Source organism: Neodiprion lecontei, chromosome 4 (assembly GCF_021901455.1).
Source record: "Neodiprion lecontei isolate iyNeoLeco1 chromosome 4, iyNeoLeco1.1, whole genome shotgun sequence".
In the NCBI taxonomy this organism is placed as follows: domain Eukaryota; kingdom Metazoa; phylum Arthropoda; class Insecta; order Hymenoptera; family Diprionidae; genus Neodiprion; species Neodiprion lecontei.
The window spans coordinates 22,850,691-22,863,345 of record NC_060263.1 but is presented as its reverse complement, the minus strand read 5'-3'; the positions used below and the strand labels follow the sequence as shown (position 1 = coordinate 22,863,345).

The 12,655-nt window shown below is 34.3% G+C and overlaps 2 protein-coding genes across 2 annotated transcripts; one reads left to right on the top strand and one right to left on the bottom strand.

Moving 5' to 3' along the window:
• The first annotated feature begins 356 nt into the window (after positions 1-356).
• On the top strand, positions 357-5,003 carry LOC107220392 (60S ribosomal protein L19). The gene is made up of 4 exons (XM_015658967.2): positions 357-465; positions 772-878; positions 2,231-2,394; positions 4,627-5,003. The coding sequence occupies exons 1-4, from the start codon at positions 461-463 to the stop codon at positions 4,951-4,953; spliced, it is 603 nt and encodes a 200-aa protein (XP_015514453.1). The 5' UTR covers positions 357-460; the 3' UTR covers positions 4,954-5,003.
• An 864-nt stretch (positions 5,004-5,867) lies between these two features.
• LOC107220371 (translation initiation factor eIF-2B subunit delta) lies at positions 5,868-12,561 on the bottom strand. Its single transcript, XM_046738982.1, has 8 exons — positions 12,403-12,561; positions 12,041-12,096; positions 9,400-10,000; positions 7,635-8,545; positions 7,433-7,560; positions 6,867-7,044; positions 6,433-6,613; positions 5,868-6,252 (listed from the first exon to the last, which is right to left on the bottom strand). Exons 2-8 carry the CDS (start codon positions 12,050-12,052, stop codon positions 6,044-6,046), a joined length of 2,220 nt encoding a protein of 739 aa, XP_046594938.1. The 5' UTR covers positions 12,053-12,096; positions 12,403-12,561; the 3' UTR covers positions 5,868-6,043.
• Positions 12,562-12,655: the final 94 nt, after the last annotated feature.

Sequence of the window (12,655 nt, the reverse complement as noted above, 5' to 3'; positions counted from 1 at the left end):
ATCTGAAACCCATTAGAACATGCTATGTCATGATTTCAGGTGTAAGCTGCATTTTCAACTGAAAATTAAAACATATATTGTTATAAAAAATTGTTCTTCTTTTTGAAGCATTTGAATGTGGGCGAGGGTGCGCGCGATCCCTTAAGATATAAAAATTTCACGAGATGTGACGCTTATAACGTGTAGTCAGCCGAACTTACACGAAGCAGCTTCGGCTCAACCGCATAACTAAGCAAGTCATATTCGTTACAATATAATCCAAACACTGATTATTTGCAACTTCAAAAATTTAAGATAATAAGTATCCAACTTCGTTGATTTAAATTTTATCATTCTCCATAATATATGTCGCTTACTTGTTAGCGCAGTAACAAATTGGTAAACAAAATAAGAAAATTGGAGGAAACATGCCCGAAGCCATCTTGATTTTCTTTACCACGAAGGATTCAGAGACTCCATCATGAGGTAAATCTTCCCGACAGTAAAAATCTATTATTTAGCACGGGTATTAGGAAAAATGAGTATTAGTCGCGCGGTTAGGGTTATTAACATAATTATTTTCTGATATCGAATTACCTTAAGTGTCGAAATCCAAATATTTTCGAAATAATCAATGACACAAAGTTGTGACGACTAACCACATGGCGCGGTATCGGAAAACCCATGTTGTTATAAATCGCGATGTATCTCAAATGCAATTCTTTATTCTGTAATAAATTTACTGTCTTTCCTCAACTACCAAAACCCGATTAATCCTACTTTACTTTTCAGCTCTTTGAAGTTACAGAAGAGGTTAGCCGCCTCGGTTATGCGATGCGGTAAAAAGAAGGTTTGGTTAGATCCGAATGAAATCAACGAAATCGCCAATACGAATTCCCGTAAGTGATATTTTTCATTTCACAAATTTGTTTCCATCTTCCATATTATTTGTCATGCACGCTTAAATACTGAATATTTTTGATCTTTGGGCTGTTCGTAAGCTTTTAGGTCCTTCAGAATCCCATATACTACATTTGATGCATACTGCCATGTAATTCCTAAACAATCTGCCGAGTTATTTTATTGCATGAACTAAAGTAACATGCTTGTATGCTTTTGTAATATTGTTGAGTAAAGCAAGGGTGTTGCCAACGTTTACAAATCATGTTAAACAAGTCAAACAAGTTTAGTTTCCGTATTGCTGTTTGTTGCTAAATACGATAGTGATCTGCCAACAATGCTGTTAGCATATTATCCCTGCAGCTTTGATCGTTCTGTCTTGTGAATTTTTGGATTACTCTTGAGTTCAGCCCATTCTAGTTTGCATAGGCTGAATGTAGCTACCCAAACTCTGGAAAGACTTGTCAATTTTTAAATAATGATAAAACTTATATGAAAGGTGCTTGCGCAGTTAGCATCATATGCTGTGGAGTATGCCTTTAACACAGTTATAAATTAGGGTATTAACATTATGTTTCAGTCGGCATATTTCTTTCAAAATGCAGGTATAACGTACAAAAGTTTAATTATATAGAAAAACAAGTGAAAAACCTGTGAAATTTGAAACTGTGTAATTCAGATTAAAAAATACTCTGAATAATGTATAATTAGTTCTTTATAGATGAATTTCTTTTCGAGTAACTCGTGTAGTATATAATGTGAAACAGAAGTTGATATGAGTTTCTGAAATGATTATGACTAACTGCAAGCCATAGAATTTTGCTACATTTTAGAGAAGCCCTGTATTTTTTTTTATCCCTCTTACTACATTGACGGATTGATTCAAGATGTATATAATATAATGTTTTGATCAATTTTGTTTGTTTGAAAACTGTTGTCGTTATACTACGATTGAGTATCGATGATGAAGTTTTTATTAGTCAGTGAAGCTTAGTTCGATATTTGAGGGTATAAAATGGCAAAGCTGTAGCTAAACATTACATTGATCTGTTCATTTATTATTAGTTTTTATTTTTTTTTTTTGTTTTCTAAGCTTGGTCGATCGAAACCTCAAGTATACGATTCCAGTGTAAATGTATATGTTGCGCGTAAATGAAATTAAACCTTGATAATCCAATGTTAATTTTGCTTTGGTTTCAAATTTGTGATGATACAAACTATGATTTCTGACACCTCTTATGAATCTAGTTGATATAAATGTTATATTCATCTGATTAGACCTGTCTATAAAACTTTATTCTTCTTTGGCATAACTTTTATTCTGATCTGAGGCTGATTTGTCTTTTCTTAGGTCAGAACATTCGTAAACTCATTAAGGATGGTTTGATTATCAAGAAGCCTGTAGCGGTTCACTCTAGAGCTCGTGTCCGCAAGAATACCGAGGCCAGACGCAAGGGTCGTCATTGCGGCTTTGGTAAGAGGAAGGGTACTGCAAACGCTCGTATGCCACAAAAAGTAAGTAACTTACGATAAAACCTAAGCTGTAGCATCCAGAGTTAGTAGCCATTTATTGAAATAAGTTAGAGGTAGTCTCCAGAATTACCTTAGTCAAGTTTGGTGAAAAACTGCAAAATTATGGGAGAGACTGTTACTACATTGACACTTACCTCGCAGCTATCAGCATCGCACTAACAAGGTGTGTAAATCTTAAAAATCAAACATAGGTCTTACTACCTCTGGAGATGGCATTTTTTGTCTTATATTTTGCGCTACTTGTGTCTCACTTTTATCTTTATAATTTCAAATGATTTTTGACAAGTGTCCCTGTTCATCAAATAAATAAGTAAGTATATTGAAAGTACAAAACAATTACCAGGATGGCCACCCGTCTGGAAAACCGGGAAATGTCAGGGAATTTTTTGGTTGGTCAGGGACTCTTTATAGAACTCACGGATTTCAAAAGCTTTGTCCATAAAATTGAGATGCTATCAACGCGTCGTCACAATTTTTCTTCTCTTCTTATTGACGATTATAAGCTTAGTTGTTGATTGTCACAGGAATTCAGTAGTACGAGCAGACATCGGTTTGATTTATCTATGGCCGTCACTGCGTGTGGAGACGCAAGTTCACCAACGCCTAATAGTCTAGAAAAAACGAAGCCTCGGGTTTTTGGCAATAACTCAAAAAGTAAAAGCGCTAGCGAAAATTTTAAAAAGATTCTTAAAGAGGAGGAAATTTCCAATAAAGAAGTACAAGCACCCGAAATTCTAACTTCAGTATTAGTAATTTTAATTTAATGCTGAACATAGGGCTCTGCGCAACTGTTACGGCATAGACACACCGCGTCTAGACAGTATACTGCATAAAATAATTGTTTTGCTGTATTAAATATCAATTTAAAAATTTGGATAAATTGTGGCGTATTCTTAACGCTTAAAAGAAAAATGTCCCGTTGGAAAAAAATTTTTAAGTTTATTTTTCAAAAAGTTACACATTCGTTAATTAGTCATAATTCTTCGAACCTCGATTTTCATTGCAAACAGCATAAATGTTCAAATAATAGCTCTAAAAATATTTCGCTTCTTGGAGCCCCTTCTTAAATATATACTTAACAAGACCAAGCAAATGGAAATTTTCATTTTTTTGTCAACTTTCAAAAATCATAATGAACGGAATGAACAACTTTTAAAAACTTTTATAACTTTAATATATTTGGCCATAATTTACCTAGGTTACTATAGTTTTTAGCGATTTCTGCACAAATTGTGCATCAAAATGTTAGGGAAAAATAATGATTTTAGTCAGGGAAAACCGGGAAATGTCAGGGAATTCCGTGAGCGGAATTGAGTGGCCACCCTGATTACTCGTGTTCAGAAAAAGTCTCGTGTATTTCCCAACATTGTTTGCTTTGAGCTCCACACACTTGGTCTAGCAGTGTTCCAATTTTTGAATTTTTTGGTAAAAAAAGTAAATGTCGAGCCCTTCAACATACTTGTTGACCCCTTCATTTGACGGAAGCCAACTATTGCAATGGTCAAACTGCATGAATTGTGGGTTTGTATTATCGCTCATCCTATACCCTATCCTCCAGAATTGACCTCTCCTGACTTGTTCATATTTCCAAACCCAAAAATCTGGCTTGGGGATATTTTTTCTTTTCAAACAAAGTGATTGTTGTTTGGAACGAGTACGTTGATCTCAAAACTTCCAACTTTCCCGCGATTAAAAATGGAAATACTGCTGAACGAAGTGCGAAGAGTTCGCAGAAATCGATTTTGAGACTTAGTCGCCCGGCAAAAAGGTTATTTTCATACTTTTTTTCTATACCTACCAAAGTACCTACACATTATAGACTGCACAGTATTTTATTCTACCTATTTACAAAGATGAACCTATACAAAATATGAATGTAAAGAAACGGAACACCCTCATCAAATTTTCGATACTGAATTACCTTTTTGGAAACTAACGGGTTTCACATGAGAAGTTACACATCAGATCAACATGTTGTTAAAGCATATTGCAATTTTCAATAAGACTTTATAGATCCAATCAAAAATTACGATCAAACATTATTACCGACCTCTTGTAATAATTGTTGAGGACATGAATTATACATATGATTTCTCTCATATCCTTCGTCGAAACGTATCAGCGCCTTAACTATTACTAAAGCTGAAAGAAACAACACAAATATTGCATTAAGGTCTTGTTTAGTAGACTAAATTAATGTTGTTTGTTGGATAGGATTTATGGATTCAACGTATGAGAGTCCTTCGGCGCTTGCTGAAAAAGTACCGTGAGGCGAAGAAAATTGATCGCCATTTGTACCATTCGTTGTACATGAAGGCTAAAGGTAACGTCTTCAAAAACAAGCGTGTTCTTATGGAATTTATCCACAAGAAAAAGGCTGAAAAGGCTAGGACCAAAATGTTGTCCGACCAAGCTGAGGCTCGCCGTACAAAGGTTCGGGAAGCACGTAAACGCAGGGCTGAGCGCATTGCCACTAAGAAACAAGAACTCCTGCAGTCCTACCAGCGTGAAGACGAAGCAGCTGCAGCACAGAAAAAATAACTTAGACCATCTGACAATTTTATTGTATAAATAAATTTAAAAAAAACTAATATACATGAGTGACATTTGTATATCATCACCCTTCCTTAATCTCATCTTAAATCATGCTGAATCTTTTCTTTTCAGTATATTAATTCGCTGCCTGTAGTGTCTGTACACTAAGATAATTTGTGTTGAAGGTTCTATTTAAAGCCATTTGTCCATGTAAATTGACTTACAATTAGCAAATCTGGAATTCATGAAACCAATTAAGGCTTGCGATTGGGTAATTGATAATGACATCTCGAAAACTAAGTCAATACCGTCCTAGGTATAGTTAACAACAAATAAAGGTTGCTAGTTCTACTTTACATTATACAGACAGTGTTTGAAACAGATGGTAGTGGGATTAGTTGAAATTGACGAAACCGCAAGCTTTTATTTGCTATGCTTAAATCTTGAAAAAAAAATCTATCTGAGATGTATATTTTTCCTCATTTGACACATCTCGTTGCACCTACTACTATGTGTACTCTTGCTTTTGTGTTTACAAATTTTTTGTAAGAAATTTCCCAAAAATTTACAGAGGTAGTAGTCATAATAAAAGTTAAGTTAATATTGTAGTTCCGGAAATTGGAATTTATGAATGTTTTATGGTTTATAGTTTGAGATATTTCGATCTGCAGGGTATTCTTGAGCCGCTGTTGCCTTACAGCAGCCTTTTCCAACTTTTCACAACTGCGGACCCCTATGACGTAAGATAATAAGTATATATTTGGGTTAAGAGTTTGACATTGAGATGAGTCGGCGAACCTCAGGTTGGGAAAGGTTGCCTTACAGGATTACTAACAAATTTTTCTGGTTCCGCTCTTGCAGATTCCGCTAAACTAGAAGTTGGCTGCAAAACGGCCCCTGCAATACCAGTACTAGGAACATTTGATTTTAGAAAACATTTATTCGAAAGTATTCAAAACAATGTACATTTTAATACATTTAATTTCATAAATATGAACAGTTCAACTGATTGCAAGACTAAGTTTACATCATAATTAAGGTTCATGATAACAGTAATGTTGGTTTGAAGTAAAAACAGTACTGCATAAATATAAACTTAAATTTCGGATGGTTTGATTCGGAGTATAACTGGAATACTAGTACAAGGTAGGATCGCTAATTCAGTAACTACTGCTGATACCAAGTCAGCGGGGGTAACATCAAATGTTATATTCAGCAGATCCAAAGATTTCTTTGTTTTCCAATTGGTAAGCACAGATTTCTTGGCATTGTTTGACCAATGGTAAGCTAGTTCATCTGCATCACCTGAAATAACAAACAACATGCAATATTAGAAATTTCAATTACTGTAGAAATATCATTGCTCTTAATTAGATCTAGAGGTTGCTGAATAAAAAATATTCCACACAGGATGAACATATTTCAATCTTTCGGGAGTGACATATGTTATAACAAGTTTGTAGTGCCTTTAAGAATTATATTCACCAATTTCATTGTAGACAAAAGAATCTGTTTGAACACGCTCGCACGACTTGTGCGTTTCACAGGCAACTAAGACGGGCACGTTGAATGCCTTTGCCATGAGAGCGACTTGCGCTGTGCCTGCTCTCGACATCACAGCACCATTTGCCAGAATTGCATGTGCTCCCAAAAATACTTTACTGACCTATAATAATGGTTACACATACCAGGTGAATCATGCTATTTCTTACATAAGCTATATAATGTTACAGAAATTTATAACATTTGAGGCTTTTAGAAATATGTCGTAAGTTATTTTTCGATTAAAATTCATATATTTCTCCCTTACACTTGTTGCCTAATTGATTAATGATACTTTGGATCCAAAAAAATTAGATGCAAAAGTCAAGTGTCTCATTATATCGAGCTTAAATGCAATGGTAGAGACAGTAACTTACCTCAGGCATAATGAAACTAAGCGCGTTGATTAATACGTAGGAACATTCGATCCCATGTCTCACAAGTCGCCTCATTTGTTCTTTTCCCTCCAACCAAGGCCTACCGTCGACTATAATAACTCTGAACTGTTTACGATCCTTATGTGCTTCAACTAGTATGTTGTGAATTAGAGATGAACTAAAAAGCAGTACGATTAATGCATTATTTTATCGATTTTATTCATTTAACTTACTAGTTTGGTCAGTACTATTCCCAAGTTCTGGATAAGTAGTCCATGTTCTTTCATCGCGTTTTATATTCATAAAATCTAATTACATTTGGTGTGTGTTAATACAAGATCATTGAATTACTCATATAGTAAAACTCTTTTGCAACAAACGCAATTACAAGTATTTATTCTTTTGTCAATCGGTATCCGTAAAGCTGCAAAAAAACTTGAATTTAAGTTCTTTTTGCGTTTAAAGATTTATAGTCCAAAAAATTAGGCTCAACCAAAGATTCTTTGAAGTATGACATAAACGAAAAGAAAAAGCTTTATGCAAGAAAGTAATTTATAAAAACTTACAATGCATAAGTCAAGATAACATCACCATTGGATATCTTCGATTTTATGGTGTCTGAAATTGCTTTTCCAGCAAGTTCAATTTGTTCTCTAATATACGTATCAATAGCATCTTGCAATTTTGTTTTAGCCTGAAATTTTTCTACATGAAAAACATAATCGATACGTGAACAGATGAACTGAAATATTTAGAACAAACTCTTACGTCCTCATCTGAGATGGTTGTTGATAATTGACTCATTTGCCACTTGAGATGTTTCAAAGCATTTTGCATAGAAACTGCTATTGGTCTACAACGGTGTAAGTAAGCTGCACTTTCTTGTAAGCTAGCTTCTAAGCCTCTCGTAAAATCGACTTGTGGAGGTCGTTCAAAATCATCGATGAGCTGTTTAATCGCAGACAACAACGCGACACATCTTGCGTTACTCCCAACGATTATTTTGTTCGCATACTGGACTCCTAGTCTAATTAGTGCAGGGTGTATACTAGAGTTCAGTGTAGGAACATTCACTAACGGCGATTGCCTTTCACGATACAAATGTTTAAAAAGTTTCACTTCATGTAGGTGACTATCTGACTGGTTTTTTTTCACAATATTCTTAACAGGCTCCAATAAATCATGTGAGGCTTTTAATTTGGGAGGTTCAACTGTCTTTTGCTTATTTTTTGGTGCCATCTGCATTTCTTTGGCAGCTCTTTGAGCCTCTTGTTTAGCTCTACGCTCAGCTCGGGCCTCTCGTTTACATTTTTCACCAGTCGCTTTAGTTACTAATTCATTTTTTTTATCACTTGCACTGGAGACTATTTCACTCTCTGTTCTTTTGAGTATTTCTTTAGGTGGTACAGCATCTTTATCAACAACAAATTCTTTCACACCTTTTTCAATAGCATCAGCAGGAACAATCTTAGTTTGTGTATCCTGGCTGTTTTTAACATCAATTGTTTGCTTGGTTTTCGGCGTTTTTGCTTTACTCTTAGCCAAAGCCTTTGCTGCTTTCTTAGCTTCGCGTTCTGCCTTGACTTGTTCTCTAGATTTTTCCATCATCAGATTTATTTTTCCTTCCGACTTTACAGAAATTTGACCATTGGCTAGATCAATACTGACGTCACTGTGCCCTATAAGGTTTTTTTTTTATTTTTATTTTTTATTTACGCATAAAATACTTTTATCAGTACTTAAACATGGTATATCACAGTCTTGGATTAAGTTAATTGAAAAGTGACCGTCAGATTTCTTAGTGTTAGTTAAGGTTAAATAATCCAAATACGTTAAATGTTATGGAATTGTTGCCCTCTGACTTTTATTATTGTTTTGAATTTCTTTGTTCGAAATTATTTGTTCTTGAACAGGAAAAACTTTGTGATCTCAACCGCAATTTGAACTCATACAGGACATTAAATCTGGACTAATATTTGCTTTTCAGTTTTACAGTTAAGCGAATCATTACACTTTTCGGATGAGTATTGGAAGAAGCCGTTAAGTTTGGTACTTTTGCATTTGTTTGCAACACAAAATGGCAGTTCGAGATGTTGATAATAAAATTTCTTTCATTTCCAATCAATTTAGCAGTTTATTCAAATATAAATCATTGTTCAATAAATTATTATTACTTGAGTTACTTGCTTTAGGTCACAATTACATAAATCACTTTCTACTTTGCTATCGTTTGTCTCACTGAGCTGAGATTCTGGATTTTGTTCACCTCTTTTAACATTGTCATGACTTCTACTTGATGCAGTTGTATAGTAATTTGCAAGCTTGACACTATTTATTAATCAAACAATACCCAAATTTTTGTTAAAGGATAATGATTCACTTTTCCGCAAAATCTGATTATTATCACAAGATCTGGAATAGATATCATTTTTCAAACAAGATTGAAATAATTCGTTATTAAGCTCAGAATTTTTATTGTTTTCGTTAAGGTTCAACGTTATACTGCTTCCTGGATTATCATCAACCAACTCACCTTCAGGTGAAATTTCAAAGTCTGAATGTGGCGGATTTTGACAATGGCCACGAATATGCCAATCGCCAGGACTCTCAGACTTATTTATATTTTGTTTTTTATTCAAGCTCTGATCATTTGAGACAGTGTTTGAAGTACAAGTTTTTTCGTAGATTGATGGTGTACTGCTCCCTCTAGAAGTGCTCTTACATGCATCATCAAGGACGGCTTTTGACGCTTGTTTTTTTAATTCAGAAGGCAAGAAATTAGGTTTGTTATAATTTGTCACCGCACTTTGATTAAACTTCTCATACTCCGAGACATCACTCAAGGATAGATTATTGATTGATAATTCGGATTCTATTTTAGATTCAAGCGTATCCTTGTCAGTTTGCAGTGCCTGACTTGGATCCTTGGCTAACTTGGCTTTCTTTTTTTTTCGTAACCTTTTGGCTTTTGATTTGGTAAGTACATCAGTTCCCTCTATGATGATATTTTGTTCTGTATCTAAGTGACTTAGCGATGAGCTATCATTTGCTGATTTACGTGCAGCAATAAGACGCTTACGACGTAAATGTCTTGCTTTGGAGCGACTGACCCGTTGTTTTGCTTCTTCAGTTGACTAAAAATTGCATTAGAGTAAACAAATAAGTAGCCTGAGGATATTGAACCTTTACTTACTTATAGATAACATATAAGATAACAGCACACCTTCTGACACAGAAATTTTGTGAGGAAGCAAAATACATATTTAAGATTAGTGCTATTCTACAAAGTAACCAATGATCAAAATAGTAACATTTTAGTAAAATTGATGTAAAAATATGAAAGATGATGTATTTAAAATGATGCTTGTTAAACACTCATATACATCTTACATTCGCGCTCAAATCCATCAAATTAAAAAATTTCATCAACAGGGGCCATACTAAACAAGTTGAAGGAAAATTTTGTAACATATTTGGTTGACCAAAACACAATCAGGGATTCTGAGCATGACATCTGTTCTACCAATACAGTTGGGTTTTCAAAAGGTCGTGGCTATATAAGTTCAGAAAGTAAGTCAGGCTTCATACATAAGCTATAACGAGAAATTTGATGAAAATTGTGGGTGACATTGTTTTTCAACAAATACGGCTTCAAAGCTACTGTGATAATTTTATTTCATAAGATAAATAGTTAGGTCGAATTATAGGTATTAAACTAAACTTAACGAATTTTATTAATTATAATTGAACTGACCCAGTGTCTCCATCAATCCACATTCTTCAATAGATTTCCGCAACGAAGCATTAAATTTGAGCCACGTAATTTAGAAATATAAAAATGTCTGAGTAATATTCATATTATATAAACATAAAATTCTTAATACTTTCACCCTTACACATGTAATTTTACGGATTTTTAAATCGGGTTCAATATAAATTATTTTCTTCAGAATTGGTCTGGTGACAAAAATGTCCATAATATTAATAAAAAAGCGGTTATGAGATATACATGAGCTGCAGATAAACCATGAAAACCCTGTTACATCATACTCTGCATATTAGAGTGGAGCGAAGCAAAATTTTTTATTATTAATTGTATTGTACTACTACAAATTGTGTTATTACAGGTAATTTGCCATCAATTGTAAATACAATAACTCATCACCTAATCTTTGTTGTCTAAACCAGATACGTGGAATATGATGTTCCAATGCTTATTGTTGGTGAAAGAAAAATATTTAAAAATGGAGAGTAAAACAAAGTCATCAATAATTTTTTGAAATAAATCTGTAGAATTATTACAATGATTTGAGGGGAAAAATTGCCAAAGACACTATAATAGTAGATTGTTTACCAAGGAAGCAAAGTAGGTAATTTCATACGCCAAGCACAAATTTGCAATATGTCTGCACAATGCAAAAAACTTTTGTAACATGTTGCAATAGACAAAAGAAATGGAATGTTTCGCTCTATGTTATTATGCACAGCATGAATCTGAATATGCAATTGCGATTAATTACAGCATTCAAAGAAAATAGTATTACGTTGAAGACTTAGGCTTGCAACTCTACAAGATTGAAATAATGCAGTTAGGTTATAAATCGGAGCTGCAAGCCAAACTTTAGATTAATGAGAAAATTCACAGCATGTCTAGCAGTTGAGTAATGCCAAATTCTCTGAAATTTTCAGATCTTACAGAACCCAATTAGACTGAATAAAAATGCCGTCTTTTATACTGCTCAAGTATGTCGATCATACAATGTGGAATGGATGTGTAACTTGTATGCATTTGGAAATGTGCATTTTGGTATGGATGATTTGTGCAGAAGATTTGTAGTCGTGTGACTGAGGAGGCTCACCATATAATTATTGTATTTTACTATAGGCGCTGATGTGTTTTTTGTTTTTGTTATTTGAGTTCGCATGTAATTTGAATCAGAAAAGCTGCCGGATTTTAAAAGGTAATCCAGTTTGAAGGGCTATTTGATCACAATCAATGAAATAACATGCAGCAAATGAAACAGCTCAATCATATCGTATTGAGAAACCGAGAATTGATAATTACATGATGTAAATACAAAACTGTGAAATTCTATAAATGATACAAACTTCTATTTGCAAATTTACCCTGACCGCTAGACACCCTGCTTACTCTACTGTAAGCTATTGTATACCTGCTGCTCCATCGTCACTTTATCAATGGTCAGACTTGGATACAAATAGTGCCCGTCTATGAAAACGATATAGAAATATCAAAACTTGTTGTAAGAGCTAACTGGTTTGAAAATGAGAAACAAGAGATAATTGGCCTCGAAAATAGACACAAGTATCTCACAAAAAAGACAATTAAATGGACTGAAGATTGTTGAGCAACTTTCGGTCAACGTAACACGTGCTGTGACGAAAATTACTATTGCATTATATTGCAAATAATTTCTAACCTATCGCGCGACAAATTGTATTTGAATTTTATAAGTTTGGATAAAGAAATTAACATTTTATGTAGAGGTGAAATTAGATTATAGTGGCATCTTACCTTGGTTAACGATACACGTCAAAACAAATTCGTGACTTTTTGGGAGTATGAAATTTTTACGGTTATGACGAAGACTTTGCGCATATGTTTGCCCACTTTCACAGGCGTCGACGCTACTAGACCTTGGACGTTGACTGAAGAATATAAAGACAGTTGCCTTCAGTTGCCTTTATGGGCTTTGGTGTGACAACCGAAAATCGTCGTGCGCTTGCGCCCCCTGAGATGTTCCAACGACAGTAAGTTGAGAACTTAT